The sequence below is a fragment of the Aythya fuligula genome, chromosome 18 (assembly GCF_009819795.1).
Source record: "Aythya fuligula isolate bAytFul2 chromosome 18, bAytFul2.pri, whole genome shotgun sequence".
Lineage (NCBI taxonomy): Eukaryota > Metazoa > Chordata > Aves > Anseriformes > Anatidae > Aythya > Aythya fuligula.
Window position 1 is genome coordinate 1,264,418 of NC_045576.1, and position 19,493 is coordinate 1,283,910.

Genomic DNA, 19,493 nt, shown 5'->3' on the forward strand with positions numbered 1-19,493 from the left:
CATTGGCCAGCATTCACAAGGACCAAGTGAATCTACTCATTCAGGCTTTGGCCTGCAAGTAGCCCCAAGGAAGACTAATATGGTTTTAATACATTTAGGAAATGTATTAAGACTAGGCTTATTAGTCAAGTTTAGGGGGTTACTAGGCAAGTCCAAGGGTTTACCAGCACACACTGAGATAGTGAAAGGCACTGGGGAAACCTCATCTTTGTGAGCAGGATGGTGAGTCATGATGATGAAAGAGGAACTCAGCTGGAGCAGCCTTATGGATGGCTCTGAAGTATAATGGGACAAAGAAAATTAGTAGCCCCTCCTTCTGCTCCTCAAAGGGTAGAAAACTGCTTAGAAGGCAGTTTTCACTGGATTCTCAGAGATGGTTGGATTTGTTAAGGCAGGAAGGCCACCAGGGGCATTTTTGCAGGTTTCTGTTAGATCTTGTTGTTCATCAGATCATTTATGATTAAACGATCTGGAAGAGGTGGTGTCTAAGCAGGTTGCAGTTTCTCAGTAATATGAATACAGTAGAGGTGAAGACTATGAAAAATTGTAAAAACGATACCCATGATGGAGGTATGAAATGCAGAGCACACAAATGTAAAGTCATGCATGTTGGAAAAATTAGTTTTTACTTTACATGCCCTGTAAGTGATGCTGAGCTAGTTATTATCATTCAGGAATAAAACGATGGAGTTAGAGTTCTTTGAGCGTGTGAGCTCTGTGCTCCCAGAGGAAAAAGAAATTAAATTAACAAACCCCAAACCAAAGCTGAAATTGAATGTTAGCATTTATTAGGAAAAGAACAAAACAGGAAAAAAAAAAAGTCACAATCTTGCTATATAAATCCATTCCAAATAAATCTTGAATATGCAGCTGTACCTCCACCCCCTCTGCCATACCTGAAAGGATGTAGTAGAATTGGAAATGGTGCAGAGAAGGTAATGATAAAAAGAAACTGGAGGATAAAGATTACATCATTCAGTAAAGATAAAGATTGCAAGGACAATCAAAAGGCTTCTGTATGAGGAATTATTGAATAGACTTAAAGCTCTTCAACCTCAAAAGGAGACAGCAGAGGGGATATCAAGGGCTTGAAACCATGAGTGGTATGGAGAGGGTGAAGCAGGTGTGATTGTTCAGTGTTTTTCCACTGTGAGAACAGATTTCAGCAATTGAAAAGGTCAGACAGCACATAAAAGGATGCACTTTTTAACAGAAAGCATAGCTAAACTGTGATTCCTGGCTGCAAGATGCTGAAGGTACCTGGAGGCTGGTTGGCATCCATGGCACCTTAGACTAAATCATGAAGAAATAAATCATCAGTGGCTATTAAGGCAAAGATAGTGGTGGTATCAGCCCTCCTGAGGACCTGTGTTCTGCATATCAGGAACAAACTAATTTAGGGGAATAGGTTATTCAAAGTGATAACACTTACAGGGATTTGTGTTAGAGCTGGCCCTATTTAACATCTTATTAATGAGCTAGGAGGAGGGAACTACCCCTTTACATGGGGTGGTTTGCAAAGACAAAGATCTAGAGGAGTTTTAAAGAAAAACAAGAAATAAAAAGAATCCTAAGCTTGTGTGAACTATAGATCAAAGAAGAAAAATAGAAAATGCTGGATGGCCCTGGTTGGTGGCAGAGACATGTGATTAGGGTGGAATATTTAAATTAGATGCATATTTCCAGATCATCCTGACATCAAGAGGGTGATTGTGAATTTGGCCATAAGCTTCAGCATTCTTGATCTCAAAATCCATAATGCCAATTTAAAACTCTGTTGGGTTCTTATGGCTTGCGAACCTGAAGGATACATTACATTCTTTTTTCCAGGCTGTGTTTCTTAATTGCTAGAGCTGAAGTCGTCTATAAAAAATAAATATAAAATAGGGTCAGGATCTCTTCTAATCACATGATTTGGTGAACAAGGGACCCAAAAAATGCCAGTGGTCAAAGAAATTGGCTGTGCATGTAGAGATGCCTCATTTTGCAGGGAGATACCATAGCTTCCTCAATAGTGGTAAACCCCCAGTTGGATGGCTTTTCCATTGGACGCTCATGAAAAGTGTCCCTGAGCAAGTGTTTTCTGTATGGGGTCTTAAGGGAAAGGAAAATGTAGACCTAAGGGGTTTGTGATTGTAAAGGCAAAATGCCACCTAGCAGAGGTCATAATAAACGGTGTGAAATAGCTGAAGTTTGTGGCTGTTGGAGGGGAGCCTCTGAGTGAGAGAGGGTGTAATGCTGAGGCAATTAACAGTTGATGGGCTCCCACAAAAATTGTTGTATTAATTCCTGCTGAGGAAGGAATGCATCTTCCCTCGATGACTTTAGAGGAGGTCTGGAGCAGGCAGATGAGACTCATTAGCAGGACCAGCCTTTCATAGAACAGGAGGATTTTAGCAAAATAATTGTTGGGTATTTCACATCCAGGTTTTAAACTTTAGGAAATGATGTTTGAAGTCAGGGACAAAATATGAATGTGGCCAGATCCTCAGGTATTACTTACAGAACAACTATAATGATCAATTTGACCTGCCAAATTGTAGGTTGGAGGACTTGCCTCTGAGAATGTGAGATGGGCTGAAGTTGTGAAGGACTTCAAACAGCAACAGAGCACCTTGTGTGGAGATGTCTTACTGATTACAGCCTTTGTCTCCTACCTGGGATACTTCACCAAGAAATACCGGCAAGAACTCCTGGATGGAATCTGGAAGCCATATTTGCACCAGTTAAAAGTAAGCCCTGCTTTCTCTGAAAAGCAGTCGTTACTGTGCATGATATGGCCACAAGCTCTGTTGTCCATATGGGGTCTCCTAAGTGAGGTCCTACCAAGCTGCACTGTGAAGCAAGTCATAGCCATGCTTAATTCACTCCTCTCTGGGAAAGACATTGTGGTCTCCTTGACCCATGCAAGTCTCCTTGACCCATCCATTCTCCCATGGATAGAGGAGAAGTCCCTGTGCAGCATCTCAAATGTGGAGCCCAGTTGCCAATTTTTACAGGAGTCAGGCATAGCCAAGAAAGAGGGATATAGTATGGAAAAGGGACTGCTTGGAGCAGGCAGAGCTCACTGCCAGCTCTTTGGTAGGCTTGGAAAAACTCCAGATGGTACTTCGTGTAGGACATGAGCTCTATTCATTCTGGTCATGCCTCTCAGCTGGTTTCAAACATGTCTTGCTGTTTTGACCAGATGGAAACCATCATGCTTCAGGTTTGCTTAATATTTCACTAATTTCTACCAAGTACTTCATACATAAGTAAATGCAAGTGCTCTGTCTCTAGCAGGATTGAGCTTTTGCACATCATTACCTAACTGGATGTTATAAATCCTGGTGAAATGCCAACAGGCTTTTAAACAAGGTCACAACTGGCAGTGATGCCCAAATCAAAAAGCCAAGAAAATCGGCAAGTCAGAATGTGAGAGAAAAAAAATAATAATCATCCTGCTTTCTTAAAAAAAAAAAAAAAAAAAAAAAAAAAGCTTGGTTAAGAAAGGAAGTGTTGTTCCAAAAATGGCCTCTCTTGATGCTTAGAAATTTCACAGAAGTTGCCTGTATTTCCATGTGAAAATTAAAGACCCTTTCTGTTCAGATGACTGGCACAGATAACTTTCTGGTTGTCACATCCAGAAGTGGCCTCCCATGTCAGAGAAGTGTTTCTAGAACTGCTGATGCCATTTTGCAACACAACAGCAGGCTGATGAGGGTGTTAATTATATTCTTCCAAGCTGTCATCTCAGAGAGCTTGTACACAGCAGAGTGTGGTCTGATCTTGCTCAGTGTGGCTGCAGCCGTTTGGGGCTCTCAGTACTCTGCAGGCAAAATCTTTGGGATCCATGCATAATTTATGCTCATTCACAACAGGAGTGGCAACAATACTAGATCAAAACTACCCTGTAGAATGGTAAGCCACTGATAAATAAGACTTCTCAATTCTTAATTAGGCTAACTTTGCTTAAATTGTTGTTTGCTCATCTCTGGAGTATATTGCAAGCAGTACTCTCCACCTTGTACTTACGTGCTTCTCCTTTCCTGCCAGGTGCCCATCCCTGTAACTCCATCCCTAGATCCTCTGACCATGTTGACAGATGATGCTGACATAGCAGCTTGGCAGAACGAGGGGCTGCCAGCTGACCGCATGTCCACTGAAAATGCCACCATCCTCACGAACTGCGAACGCTGGCCCCTCATGGTGGATCCCCAGTTGCAGGGTAGTAAATGGATCAAAAACAAGTATGGTGAAGACCTCCGAGTGATCCGAATTGGGCAGAAGGGGTAAACATCAGTTTTATCTCATCACAGTATCTTTTAATGGCTATCTGCCTGTCGTATTTGATGAAGAGCATATGTTTAACTGCAGCCATCAGAGCCAATTACACTGAGGAAAACCCTTAAATGTATTTGTGCATGAGCTGCTTATTCATTACCAAAATGATAGAGATTCCTCATTAAATAGAGGGGCTGTTTAGTGCTTGGCCAAGTTACCATAGAAACTCTTCTGAAACAGAGAACGAAAAGAGCGACGTGCTGGAGGCTGAGCTCTATGTAACACAGTCCTCCCGTACCTTCATGCTGTGTTGTGTCCTGACTCTTTTCCCCAGGCAGATGAGTGGAGCTCCTGGAAGAAGGGAGAGGGTGAAACTGGCTTGAGGCTTTCTGTTCCCTGAGATCCACATGGGCTAACTCTACTCCCATGTTGGCACCAGCTAGGAGGTTTTCTTCACGACACCTCTGCCTTGTTCTGCCCAGATAGTTTGTGGGAAGGCTTTTCCACTCCTGGCGCTTATCTCTGGTCAGAACACTGTTTTCTGCTATATCAAGTCGCACTGATTTCTACCCACTAGTAAGGACTCCCAGCTGGAAGGAACAGACCCAGAGTTACATTCCTGCTTGGAAATGAGCCCTGAGACTTTTTTATATATATATATATATATATATATATATATATAAAATTTATGTACAGAACAAGGCATTGGCAATAGGTGAGAGTGGCTTGAGAGCTCAGTGCTTGCAGGTTCATGCAGATGCGGGGATGTTTGGCTCTGCCTGCATTGGAGTCTGATCTGATGTCTCACAATGTCTTGGGGTTGCTCAAGTTCTTTCAGTGGTGCCTATTCTGCTTTCCTCATAGAAAATAACAAGTTATTAGTTTTGCTCTCATGTGGGCTGACAATACATTTGGAAATGGATATACATGTATTGTTTTATAGAAGCAAATTTCTGTTTCCTGGCCAACCAGGTCACCATACCTTGCAGTTTTTCAAAGGAGCTTGGGGAAAAGTAAGGATGCCAGAGGAGACACCTAGCTACAAACCTCCAGGTTGGAACAGGAGAAATAGACTCCATAACATTTATATGCTGCCATTACAGGCATCAGTACAAACATAGAACATCTTTTTCCCCTCCTGACTGCATACCAGCTAGAGGGTACTCTGAGAGGGGGGGTTTTGTGTGAGGTACTGATGTTTTAGCCAGTGGAATTAGCTGAGTGGTTCCTTTGATGGGGTAGCAGCAGTTGGTGAGCACCCTCCCTGCCTGCCCAGGGTCCTGCTCTTCTCTTTGCAGAGAAGTAAGTTGCGTGAAGTGCAGAGCAGCCACAAAGGAGCGAGCACAAGTGTGTGGCCCTTCACAGTGCAGAGCATCCCTGACCAGCAGTTAGGCACTGTGAAGAGGAGCCCAGTTTCCTTGTGAGGAAGGAAGAATTAAATGATAGTCACACTGTCCTAAATATGTCCTTAAACCCTGTGCACAATGGAACTGCAACCTGCTCTTCTTCCTAGCTGTTATGTGAGGTTAACTGCACCAGTAGATTCTGGGGGAAAACAAAGTGTTTGATAAAAACAAAGCAGTCTGAGCCTTTTCTGTTCTCTGCTGCCCATGCTCTTCCCTTGAGAAAGAAGATGCAGTTGTTACTGCTTGTCCCTGGGAGACCTGAAATCCCATTCTCTCGGCCAAGACTCTGCCCCTTTCCATACCGCGTATTGACACCATCCTGCCCCTCTTCCTCTCTAGCAAGTTCTGGCATGTGCACATAGCTGCTTTCGCAGTGCAGAGCCCCCCTCTGTCCCCTTCATGGCCTCATTGTTGCGAAGCATCGCATCCAGCCTCACCATGACGGATGTCAGCACTGTCTCCCACAGGTATCTGGACACGATGGAACGAGCCCTGGCTGCGGGAGAACAGGTTTTGATTGAAAACCTGGAGGAATCTGTGGATCCAGTTTTGGGGCCATTACTGGGGAGAGAAATGATCAAGAAGGGAAGGTGAGCTTCTGGAAGGCTTAATGGCACGTGTGCTTCCATCATGGTGTTTGGGATCTTTGTGCTGTTGTGCTCTCCTTTTCTGACCTCAAATTGTGTGCTCATCTATGGCAGCACTAACATCCTCCCTTCAGAAGTGAGAGCATTTTAAATCGGGCATTCACAGGCAATTCAGTCAAAGCATGGCTTTGAAATAAACCTGGCTTTTTCCTTTAGCTGGACAGTGCCATTGAAACCTCATGTAAAAGTGAGACCTTTTGTATAACGACTTTGGTGTCTGTAATTGGCTATCCTGGTCCTGAACTATTACTAAAATAGCTATTGCTGTAGTGAAGAAAAAGTAACCTTGGATTTTAGCAAACACTAAATCATTTAGGATTACAGCTACAGATGTAAGCATTAGGAATATATAAGTGTTCCTTAATGAGGGCAAGTTCTTCAGGGCAGTCACTGGTCATCCTCCAGCCTGGAGGAGTTCAGAGAGAGGGGCAGCAAGGGATTAACATTTTTGTGCAAAATGAGCACATTTTTAGAATGTGCTCAAAGGCAACCAATAAAACCTTGTGCTCAGAGCTAAAGTTGGATCAGGGACTCTTTTGATGCTGTTTCTCCAGTTTTTGCAGAGCAAAGTCACCTGCCTTTAGAAGGATGCATGTTGCTTGGGCTTCTCCAAGTCCGTGCCTCCTGCAGCAACCCAACTGCAGTCCTGCTTCTAGCTTTCAGAAGTAAAAAACAAAATCCTGGCTAAGTGCTGGATCTTCCATTCCTTAAGTTCCTTGAGGATTGTTTCCATACTTAACTGTGAGTTTAAAGTTTTCCAGGACCAGTTCAAGTCCCAGTGCTTTTTGGTAGAACACACGGATGGCCTTTGGTAGTCCTGGCACAGGAAGGCTTCTTAGAATCAGGGCACTCCTGGACACTGCCACGAACTGCTTGTGCTGTGTGATCTCTCTCTGCCTCATTTTCCCAGCTGTAAAAGCAATAGAGGTGCTCAAGAAGAGACGTAGTCAGCTGATGTTTGACAGGAAAGTGTATTCAAATTCCTGTGGTGACACCACTGTTTCCATTACAGCCCAGCTGCATCCCTGAAAGCATCACTGTTGCCCTCATACATGTCCAGTTTCCCTTTTCCTCTGTTTCCCATGTGTGTTGTCAAACCTGGGTTCAGAACACCTCAGTTCCTGGGGTTCAGCCTCCCTGCTCTCTGAGTTTTAGACTGGGTGGAACAAGAGAAAGCTGAGTTTTCCCAAGCGATGTTACCTCCCAGGAATGGCACCAAGCTGCTCTCTGAACCCAGCTTCACTGCTCAAGCTCAGTGTGATCAGCCAGCTTGGCTCAAGCCCACATACAAGACAATTTTATCTGACGCCAGTTAGAATCTCAATGCTGGGAGGCTTTTCTTCCATGTAATGCCAGCCTTAGGCAGAATACGGTCTCCATACAAAGCAAGGAAGGTTTCTGGCACATATTGACCACCCCAATGCTGGAAACTGTGAGTCTTCTCAAAGAGAGGCCAAAATTCAGGGGCAGGACTGTGGGGTTTTTATCCCAAATCAGGAGTGTTTCAAGTGGGTCCAATTTCAAATACTTTCTGCTTTAAAAGTGATTGCTGTGTGCAAAGTCCCATTGCTGGTAGATTCCATTGGCTGATACCACCATTTGTATTTGGGTGAAACATCCTGGAAGAGATGTGAGCTCATTCTCCTGCTGTAATTTCAGGTACATTAAGATCGGGGACAAAGAATGTGAATACAACCCTACTTTCCGTCTCATCCTCCACACAAAGCTAGCAAACCCACATTTCCAACCTGAGCTGCAGGCACAGTGCACCCTCATCAACTTCACCGTCACACGGGATGGCTTGGAGGACCAGCTGCTTGCAGCAGTGGTCAGCATGGAGAGGCCAGACTTGGAGGAGCTCAAGGTCAGTAGCTGGGAGCTTGCACTAGGAGGCAGTAATTTTTTATTTTTTATTAAATTCAGCTATTTTAAAACAAATAGCATTTCATGTGCAAAGGTGTAGAGATCACAGAGCTCTCTGTAAAATCAAGAGATTTCCCTCAGATGAGGATTTTTTCTTCAACTTCTTGTTTTCTTGGCATTTTGGGAATACTTAAACTGGAATTTCAAGTCTTTTTTTTTTTTTTTTTTCCCTCAAAAAATTTGGGTAACAATATCTCATCCTATTCCTCTTGTAATTGGTAACTGAGATTCTCATTATGTCATTTTTCTCTAGACTTTACCTCCAAAATAGTATCTGTGGAATTAATCTCACTTAATTTTATCCTTTTATGGCACCAGACTCCCACTGTAAATATTGTGAGGCTGGTAACTATTTTTTTTCTGTTCTGGTTCTTCTTCCCACTGTCTTGTAATTGGCCAAAATATTCTCTCCCTCCCCCTCTCTCCCTCTCCCTTTCCTTCTTCCTCTTTCTCTCCCTTCTTTGTTTTTGTTTTAATAAGTATGTCTTCAGTTTCAATATAACTTTTTGAATAAAAGCTTTTTTGCTAACAGCACATTTAGCAATATAATGGATATGTATAATACTAAATATTTACCGAGGGTGAGAATAAATTTACTGCACACATTCAGTCAGGCCAGGCCAGTTTTGTAATAATCTTTTCATTTAATGAGATTCTAAAACACGTTAGCTGTGCAGTCTTAATGATGCATTTCGTTTGAAACAGACTCATGTGCTAACGAGCCAAAAGATGGCATAAAAAGTACGTAATGAACTGATTTAATGTGTAATCCGTGGTTATCTTGCTGGGACCATGAGGGACCCAGAGCATCTCCATCAGGCACCCTGGCACTCGCTCATCGCTGTCATGCACAGGCTGTGTGCGGGCACTTGCTTTTGCTGATTTGCACAGAAGGGGGCTGTGTGGGCTGACCATGGGTAGCACAGCAGTGTCGTTAACTGCTGGTACATTTAGGACCATTCCTCTTAGCCTCAGCAGTGCTGCTGTTAATGGCTGTTGTCACAATAAGAAAGACAAATTCAATATCATGTGCAGTCATCAAATCCACTATTAGGCTCTGGAAATTTGTTATCTGCAGCACTTCCTCCCTTGCTATAAAAGAACTGTGTATTAGGGAGCAGTGAAAATGATGTGAAATGAGCATCGTATCTTTTGGAGTCCATGCTTCTTCAGGATGTGTGCGCCGTGGAAGAGGAAGGTTGGACACAAGAGCATGGAAACCTATCCCTGGGTGTCAGCCATGCCTCCAGCTCCAGGGGATTTGGGGCTTCATTAACACTAAATAGATGTAGATTAGTGTGGGATGCAATTTTCCTTTTCTGTAGGAATATTTAAGACTTTTTTTTTTTTTTTTTTTACCCCCTCTGATTCTCTTCTTCTGCCTCTATTTCATTTACTAACATGGACAAAACCACTGGGGCTGCTGTCTGATAGCTGTGGGGAGATCCTTGAAAACATGTTTGTATTGCCCGATTCCCCAAAGTAGAGGCCACTTCTCAAGGTGTGCTCTTAGCAGTTCTTTATTCCCTGGGACAACAGGGATGGATTTGGCAGCTGGGGAAGGCTCTGACGCATGGGCAGATGGAGGTGGCTCCTACAGACCTGTGCAGTAGATGCTGTTCTCAAAATCTCCTTATGAAGCAACCTTACACATGGAGACCAGAATTTATTGTTAATAAAATGATCAACTTAATAGAATCATCATAGAATCATAGAATGGCTTGGGTTGGAAAGGACATTAAAGATCACCTAGTTCCAACCCCCCTACCATGGGCTCTAATCTAGATCTCCCTTCTTTTAGTTTAAAACCATTCCCCCTCATCCTGTCAATATCTGGTTGAGCAAAGAGTCACTCTCCAGCTTTTTTATAAGCCCCCTTCAAGTACTGGAAAGTTGTGATGAGGTCACCCCAGAGCCTTCTCTTCTGCAGGCTGAACAGCCCCAGCTCTCTCAGCCTTTCTTCATAGAAGTGCTCCAACCCCTTGATCATCTTTGTGGCCCTTCTCTGGACCCATTCTAACAGCCCCACATCCTTCTTGTGCTGGGGGCCCGAGACCTGGACACACTACTCCAGGTGGGGCCTCACCAGGGCAGAGCAGAGGGGGACAATCACCTCCCTCCCCTGCTGCTCACCCCTCTGTTGATGCAGCCTGGGATGCAGTTGGCCTTCTGGGCTGCGGGTGCATACTGCTAATGCTGGATCATGTCAAGCCTTTCATCCACCAGAACCCCTAAGTCCTTCTCTGCAGGGCTGGTCTCAGTGAATTCTTCTTCTAGTCTGTGCTCACATCTGGGATTGCTCTGACTCACGTGCAACACATTGCACTGGACTTGTTGAACCTCATTAGTTTCATGTGGGCCCACTTCTCTGGCCTGTCCATGTCCCTTTGGATGGCATTCCTTCCTTCTGTTGTATCAACTGCACCACTCAGCTTGGTGTCATCTGCAAACTTGCTGAGAGTGCACTCGATCCCACTGTCTGTGTCACTGATGAAGATATTAAACAGTACCAGTCCCAGGACAGACCCCTGAGGGACACCACTCGTCACTGGCCTCCACCTGGACATAGAGCCATTGACCACCACTGTCTGGGTGTGACCTTCAAGCCAACTCCTTATCCACTGAATGGTCCACCCATAAAATCCATTTCTCTCCATTTTGGAGACCAGGATGTCATGAGGGACCATGTGAAAGGCCTTGCAGAAGTGCAGGTAGACCGGTCGTCCTTTGTCAACTGATGCAGTCACTCCATTGTAGAAACTTTTCATTGTAGGACTTTTCAAATAGGTGGTCTCCAACCTGCTCTTCACTTACAGTGGGCAGGACTTTTCTCCCCCAGCCTCCATCTATGGGTTCAGGAAAATGAATGACATGGGAAGCCTGACTGGCAGTGAAGACTGAGGCAAAGAAGTTGTTGAGTACTTCAGCCTTCTCCAAGTCTGTCACTACCAGTTCACTCTTCGCATCCATCAGAGGGGGTACACTCTCCTTGGCCTTTCTTTTCTGAGCAATGTACCTACAGAATCCCTTGCTGTTATTCTTTGCATCCCTTGCCAAGCTCTGTTCCATCTGTGCCTTGGCTTTCCTGATCCCATCCTTGCATATCTGGACCGCATCCCTGTACTCTTCCCAGGCCACATGTCCCTGCTTCCACTGCCTGTGCATTTTCTTCTTGCGCCTCAGTTTGACCAGCAGGTCCTTGCTCAGCCGTCCCAGTTGTCTGCCCTCCCTGCCCTCTTTTTTATGCAGGGGGATGGAGAATTCTTGTGCTCTAAGGAAAACATCCTTAAAGAGTCTCCAGCTCTGCTCAGCTCCTTTGTCCCTAAGGACAGTGTTCCAGGGGATCTCAGCTACTAGGTCTTTAAACAGCTTGAAGTTTGCTCTTTGGAAGTTCAGGGCCCTGACTTTGCTCTTTGCCAGGTCTGTATTCCTCAAGATCGCAAACTCAACCATGGTCACTGCGGCTCAGACTGCCTCCAGTCTTGACCTCTTTAATGAGCTCTTCCATGTTGGTGAGCACCAGGTAAAGTAACACTTCTCCTCTGGTTGGTTTGTCTAGTACCTGGACCTGGAAGTTATCCTCAACACACTCCAGGAATCTTCTGGATTGCTCACAGCCTGCTGTGTAGTTTTCCCAGCAGACATCCAAGTGGTTGAAGTCCCCCATCAGGATGAGAGCGTGTGAGTGTGATGCTTCTTGTAGTTGAAGCAAGAATGCCTTGTCCACAGGCTTCTCTTGATCAGGCGGTCTGTGGTAGACCCTGAACGCAAGCTGTCCTTTATTGGTGTGGTCCTTAACTCTCACCCATAAGCTCTCAACCTGCCTGTGGCTGTTTCTCAAAGGCAACTCTTCCCAATCAATTCCTTCCCTGGCGTAGAGGCCAACACCCCCCTCACTTCCTTCCCTGTCTATCCCTTCTTAAGAGCTTGTAGCCCTCTATTCAAATGTTCCAATTATGTGATCCATCCCACCATGTTGATAGTGATAGTAATCAGGTGATAGTAATCAGGTCATATTTGTCTAATTGCACCATGGTTTCCAGTTCCTCTTGCTTGTTTCCTATGATGCGTGCATTGGTGTAGAGGCATTTCAGCTGGGCAATCAGTCGTATTGCGTTTCTAGAACCCTGCCTGATTGCAGTGGGACAGTTCACAAGTATTTCCCTGCCGTTACTTAGAGTGATAGTGTTCTCAGGTATGCTTTCTTCACTCAGAGCTGCATCCCCTTCCCTCACCACATCTAGTTTAAAGCCCTCCTGATAAGCCCAGCCAGCTTACTGCCCAGAACTCTCTTCGCCCTCCTGGACAGCTGTGCCCCATCCGGTGTCAGCATGCCTGATCCCTCAAAAGCATGTCCAAGATTATTAGTCCAATTACAGTAACACCGACACTTTATGCGTGTTTTCTCAACAGAGTCTGCTTATGGAATCTCTTTCTTCATTATTCAGTCTTTTTGTTCCTTCTTACCTTTGAACTGGCTTTATCTCATTCACAGCATTGCACACCTGCTACAATGGGTATGCAGAGTCTGAAACCTCAGATACCATGGCACATTTGTACTCTGCCACGTTTTTGTTCTAGAGGCAGTTCAGGCTGTGCAGAATAACTCCATACTGTGACTCTGAATTAAAGCCAGGCTAAAACAGGTTAAGGGAGTAGGGAGCTGGCTTTGAGACAACCACAGCTCAAAGGAACTGAAACCAATTCAGGCCAAGGCAAGCAACTACAGGTCCTGAGACCTTCCCTGTCAGGTCTGCAGGTGTACTGCAGCAGTCCACCATCCTGGTCACATGGCTTGCTGGGAAATTCAGGAAGAAAAAGAGCTCTTTACAAGTGGATTGAAAATACAAGGGTTTTGTTTGCTTTGTTTTGGTTGAATGGTTTGTTTTTTCTCTGGTTTGTGATGTTAAGATAATAGAGTAAACCCAGCAGATAGGACAGGTGGCTGCTGTGGCTCACTGCAGTCTACTATCTGACCTGGGATGGTGCTGGTAATGAGTCCTGCCAAACTGCCCGTAGGCCTTTTTTTTTTTTTCATGAAGCAAGATTTTAAAGGGTTTTAGAATAACCTGTTTCCCTGAATTAGCACTGTTATGTATCAACTGTGAAATAACAGATAATGAGCTCCACTGCAGAAATAAGAAATGATGACCTTGCTACTTCTGAAAACAATAGCAGTATAAAGCTGCAACAGATGCAGGCTGTTGTGGGAAATACAGCATTGTGTGCCCTTCTAAGGGTGCTTTTCAGAAATTGCATGGTGATTACAAGCTATTGGAGCAAAAGTCACACACGTCCTCATTAAGAACTGCAGGGCTTACAGTCTGTGGTCTGGAATAATAGCTTGCAAAATGTCATTTTTCAAGGCATGCTATGCTTGAGTGACAGGAACGTACAAAATTAGCCATGTTAGTTTTCTGTTTCAAGACTTGTGAAATATTTACCACCATGTTCAAACTCCTGTGTGTAATGCCTAAGGAACAGGCCTTTAAGAATAGCCATTTATAGCTGAAATACCAATAAACGGCATGCTTCAGTGCACAGTCTGCTGAATACTTGGCTTGACATTAACATAGAATGAGTGTGTGCAGCAAGTATATGAAATTTCAGCCCAAATATTGAAAGATTACTTATTAATGAAAGAGTTGGTTAATCTCTTTGAAAACCTCTGACAACAGAGCAAATACTAGTGCCTCCCTTTTGTGGGACTGGAAGAGGCATGGGGATACATTTACCATTTCTGGCAATCTTTCAGCCCCTGTGGGTGGTTGGAAGGTTGGGTAGGTTTTCCAGAAAGAGTCTTTGGAGGATTAAATCTCTTGGTTCATGCCACTGAATCTACCATGGGACAGTTGATGTGACCCATTCCATATGCGCTGCACATGCACCACCTCTGCTACTTCATGGAGCTGGCTAATTTCTGAAGGCCTTTAAAACATTATTTTGCAAGTTGTTTGAATCACTTCATTGTGTCACTTAAACACAGTGTCTGGACTTAAAACACTACTCTTTGACAGAGTATTATATAACAGTGTGTTAGTGGTTGACTTTATTTTTGTAGGGGATAGTCACCAGGCTTATAACTTCAGCATCCAAACTAGATGCATGACTTTGCTATGGGATGTTTTCTGTCATGCCATTAAAAACAGGCATTTGCAATAGGACCCCATAGTGAAATAATATAATGCACTTGAAGTTCAGCAAACATGTAGAATAGTGCAGTCACATTTCATAGAAGAGACTCTGTTCTGGAGGACCATTTCAAAAAGAAGCCAGATGAGTTTTTATTTCCACTATGAACAGTGTTAATCACTGGTGTTTCTACAGAAGAAGGAAATGGAACAAGTAGCTGGGGAGAGCCAAGGGAGAATTACTTCACAGAAATAGGAGCAATTTTTGGTAGAATTCAAAAGGTCTGCCCTTGAGGCAAGATGATTGCTGATTGTCTGTTTCTGCTTGGCTATCTTCGCATTAACTTTGCAAACCCTTTTTTGTGGGGCCTCCCCCAGCATGTACAACTTTTAGCACATCTAGCTGATGGGCTGTGAGGTCTTGAGGCCAGGGTCCAACTGGGAGCAGCAATGAGCAAGACTGTGACTTTGCTCTCAGTTCCGACCCTGAGATGAGTTGTGCTCAGTTTTGGGCCCCTCGCTACAAGAAGGACATCGAGGTGCTTGAGCAGGTGCAGAGAAGGGCGACGAAGCTGGTGAGGGGCCTGGAGAACAAGTCCTACGAGGAGCGGCTGAGGGAGCTGGGCTTGTTCAGCCTGGAGAAGAGGAGGCTCAGGGGCGACCTTATCGCTCTCTACAGATACCTTAAAGGAGGCTGTGGTGAGGTGGGGGTTGGCCTGTTCTCCCACGTGCCTGGTGACAGGATGAGGGGGAATGGGCTTAAGTTGAGCCAGGGGAGTTTTAGGTTAGATGTTAGGAAGAACTTCTTCACTGAAAGGGTTGTGAGGCACTGGAACAGGCTGCCCAGGGAAGTGGTGGAGTCACTGTCCCTGGAAGTCTTCAAAAGACGTTTAGATGTAGAGCTTAGGGAAATGGTTTAGTGGGGACTGTTAGCGTTAGGTCAGAGGTTGGACTCGATGACCTTGAGGTCTCTTCCAACCTAGAAAATTCTGTGATTCTGTGATTCTGTGCTCATCTCTGTGCCCTAGTGAGCCTGCTATTGTTTCACCATCTGCTTTCAGCCCTTCAGTTCTCACTGCCGTTGGGACTGGTGTTGACTTGAAGTGGGGTATGCAGAGCTTCACAGGGGGGTGAGTAGCAGCTATGTTAGTATGTGGACTTGCTCCATAGGGACTATCCAGGCTGAATTATGCCTAATAAATAAGTCCTTTTAAGAAAGAGATGCAGGATGTGTGTTTGAGAATGTCTGAATTGGCTGCATGTCTTTTCCTCTTGTTTCATTTCCAGCACTTTAATACTTTTCCAGTGGAAGGGCTCAGTTCTCCTGATGCTTTCTGTGCTGTTCAGGATTTCTCTGAATCAATGATACATTAGGTGTGGAGTGATCCTCAGAGCTCTCCCCATACCCAAGAATCATAGAGAGCAGGAATAATCAATATTGGACTGTGGCAATGATTACTTAGAAGCCTATCCCTGTGAAGGTGGTTAATCCTTGCTTTACTGCATGTTTTGTGGCTAAAACTTTCTGCACTGGTTATTTGCAGTCAGATCTCACGAAGCAACAGAATGGATTCAAAATCACCTTGAAAACATTAGAGGACAACCTGCTCTCTCGACTGTCATCGGCATCTGGGAACTTCCTGGGAGACACAGCACTGGTGGAAAACTTGGAGATCACTAAACAGACAGCAGCAGAAATTGAAGAAAAGGTAAAAAGACAGTGATAGCCCAGAGAAAAATGTGTATGATGTTATCGTTAAGGATTTGTGGGTGAAACATAGCCTCTTTGCTATGCTGGTCTGTATGACTTCTGCTGAGTAGTAAATAGAAAGTGGTATAAATTGAAGTGCTCTCCATTCTGGCCAGCTTTAAGCTATTTAATTCTTTGGAGCTTTTGTATGTTAAATGGACTATTTAAGACCAAGAGAAAATGGCAATACCTGATGTAAAAATGATAAAATTTACACACTGTAGCAAGGCAGCTTTAAACTGCTCCAGCATAATTCTGAATACATCATACTTCTTCAGTTAGGTTGCATTTTAGTACTGACAGGGGACTAGAGTCTGTAGAGCTTGTGATCTCAAGTAAATCTGTAAGAACTTGAGTATTTCATACCCATCCGTTCCTTAGGGTGTAAATCAGCTGTTGCAATGGCTGTGCACTGTCAGTGTTGTCATTTACCTGGGTCACCTTGCTGGCCACATGGGGATAGTTAAATGGTGGTTTTGCCCTGATGCTAAGGGAATTTGAGAAATGTTGTCATGACAGGATTGCAATAGGACTTCTGTCAGACCATCCTCAGCTGCTGCCCTCCCCAGTCCTTTCATCTTCACAGCCTGCACTTGTCCTCCAGCCCATGGGTCCTTGCTGCCTGGATAGGTTACCCATGTGCTCAGGTCAGGCTGGAACTGCCTCCACATGAAAAAATTGAATGATTTCTGCTAGCTCTTTATGGAACATCATATGCATCCAGCTTCCTAAGGATGGTATGCTCAAAGGGCATGTTGAAGGGATGTTTTGGTATGGCAAGGTTGGCATCTCCTTATTGAAGAAAGTGTTCTTGAGATGGTTCAGCTTCTGAACAAGATGAGGCTGAAATGTTGGTCACTGCCAACACTGTGGCGATGGGGATGGATGTTGGACTTTGGATTTGTTTTTTATGATTTTGGTACCCACATGGAAAGCAATCTCAGGACAATGTTAGAACTCTGCTTCTCAAGTCAACCCCTACTCTGTTCTTGGTTTGTCTACACAAAATAATGTTCAGCCAGTATTTTCTTTCCTATACCAATTCTCCCCACTATGTTTATGAAGAGCAACTGTCTTCCCCACCTTTGGCTTTTATGCTATTAGATTTAGTAAGCATTTTGTGGGTAGTACAACTGAAAGTTGGCTAAGTCGAGGATAGACCCTGGCCTCCCTGTGTAGACAATGAAGAGATGTAAGTGCTACCAGAGAGGGCATGGGGATGAGGAAAGCTCATCTGACATGTATGGGTGCATTAGGTCTGTTCATGGCCCATGCAGGTGTTTGTTGCTGCAAACTTTGCAGATGCTTTTTTTTTTTTTTTTTTTTTTTTGAGATTCTACAGCCCATCATTGCTTTCAGGGATGTGCAAACAGACTAATCCCATAGATCCCAACATGTGTTGGTTGCACATAACAGGTTAAGGCTCAGTCAGAGCTTCATTGGGAAGGTTTGTTGTGCTCAGATCATGGCAGAGAGAGTCCCAGCAGTGTGCATTTCTCTGGGGGCTGTGTTGTGCTCTGCAGGTTTGTACCACATATGCTTGAGCCCCTTTCTGCCACATCCCCACTGAATGGTTCGCTGAGCTAGTTGGATCAGCGCTGAAAGACACTTATGACTGTATGTAGTCTGAGCCTAAAATAATCCCCAAGAGAATCAAGGATGTCACTTTATGATGCTGAAGTGGATTAAAAGAATGAACAGGACTGAGATGTTAGAAGAGTGATGTATCTGCCAAAAGGATTTTCACCATATCCATCACAGCAGCTGTGCTGACACCTGACCATCCAGGCAGGGGTGCATTAGATGCTGGAGAAGAAAGGCAGCAAATAGCCATTAAATTGTAGCAGTTCTCAGCCTTGGGGGAAATCATCTCAAGAGAAGCACTGTCTGTTCAGCCCTGTGTTATTAATGATTTGCACAGGAGGGGACAATTAGCAGGAGAATCTCATTGATGATGAAAATAATTCCAGTTAGTGAAGAACAGGAACTGTAGTGAGAACTCTGGAGGGGGGGCTTGGGGAAGCAGAGGACTGGACAATGTGAGTATAAATGCAGATAAATGGAGAATATACCAGGTGGTTGCTAGAAGCAAATGGCTCGAGCCTGATGCACCATGCTCTGGAGAGCAGAGACCACATGCCAGTTGCCCACTTCTTGACCTAGTGTCTTTGTGGCAGATAACAACCTTCCCTTGATCTGCATGTTCACTCAATGTGCAAGGATGTTTTCACCATAGTTTTGCTCTGTGTTTTCCTTCCAGGTCCAGGAGTCAAAGGTGACGGAAGCCAAGATTAATGAGGCAAGGGAGCACTACAGGCCTGCAGCCGCACGGGCCTCTCTGTTGTACTTCACCATGAATGACCTCCATGCCATCCATCCCATGTACCAGTTTTCTCTGAAGGTACTGTCCCTGCTCCCATGGCAGCAGAAGGCAGCTGAGCTCCTTCCTTCTCTTACCAAGCATAAACGTTTTCTCTTGAAGGTATTTGAGCTATGAGGGTAATTTGAATAAGAAGGTAATCTAATCCAATTCCTTCTGCTCCTTTGGTTTTATGAAAAAAAAATATTTAGAAGTCTACCTATATTATTATTAATACATGTTGTAAGAGTGTTAAGTAATTACTGGGAAAAGTTTGTCTGATAATTCTTGCAAATGATGAGCAGAGCGCATTTATCTCTGCCCATGGTGGTAGAAATAGTGTTTTATCAGTAAGCCTGCAAGACCCAGTGATGAGCAGCATGAGTGTTGAAGGAAAAGGTACGATTGTGCTACATATTGCGTGTGGGCTGGCATCTGTATTTGACTCTCCATTTGCTGGTCATCTCCACCTCAGGTGGTTAGATTGAGATCAGGTTAGATCAGCCTTAATTAGCTTTTCTTTCTTTTCCTTGGTTTCTTTGTAAGCAAGTGAACTGAAGTCATAGTCACAGTGAAAAGTCACAGTCTGACTTAGAGGTGCATTAACAGCCTTTATTACTAAAAATTCAAGTTTTTTGCAAAGTAGAACTCTACAAGCCATTTGTTATCTCCTCCATATGCACAGACTTTTTGTCCTGGCAGATCAAGATGAGCAATGGATTTGAAAAAGATCATCTTGGGAAAGAGCCAATAAAGTACTTTTTTTTTTTTCCTGTGTATTTTATATATTTATGAACAGAGATTTTGCACAGCGTTTGGAGTCACTTTCTCCCTCAGTTAATCTTTGCTTTATATTTGCATTTAATTCTGTATCTGTGATGTCATGAGGGTCATAATGTCTGTGCAGGTATTTCATAAGTTAATGAGAATTGCTGCAACCCTTAGCAATTATTCAAGATCTTGATCTTGAAACAGTCCTGACTTTCCAAATGACACAGTATTAAATCATCAATT

The 19,493-nt window shown here is 44.1% G+C and overlaps 1 protein-coding gene across 1 annotated transcript in view; it reads left to right on the forward strand.

Annotated features, from left to right (window-relative positions):
- Nucleotides 1-19,493, forward strand: part of DNAH9 (dynein axonemal heavy chain 9) — a 194,174-nt gene that overhangs the window by 107,851 nt on the left and 66,830 nt on the right. Inside the window, exons 51-55 of the mRNA XM_032199711.1 lie at nucleotides 2,544-2,732; nucleotides 4,036-4,271; nucleotides 7,976-8,180; nucleotides 15,915-16,079; nucleotides 18,381-18,521. Coding sequence (XP_032055602.1) covers nucleotides 2,544-2,732; nucleotides 4,036-4,271; nucleotides 7,976-8,180; nucleotides 15,915-16,079; nucleotides 18,381-18,521 — 936 coding nt within the window. The remainder of the gene's footprint in view (nucleotides 1-2,543; nucleotides 2,733-4,035; nucleotides 4,272-7,975; nucleotides 8,181-15,914; nucleotides 16,080-18,380; nucleotides 18,522-19,493) is intronic.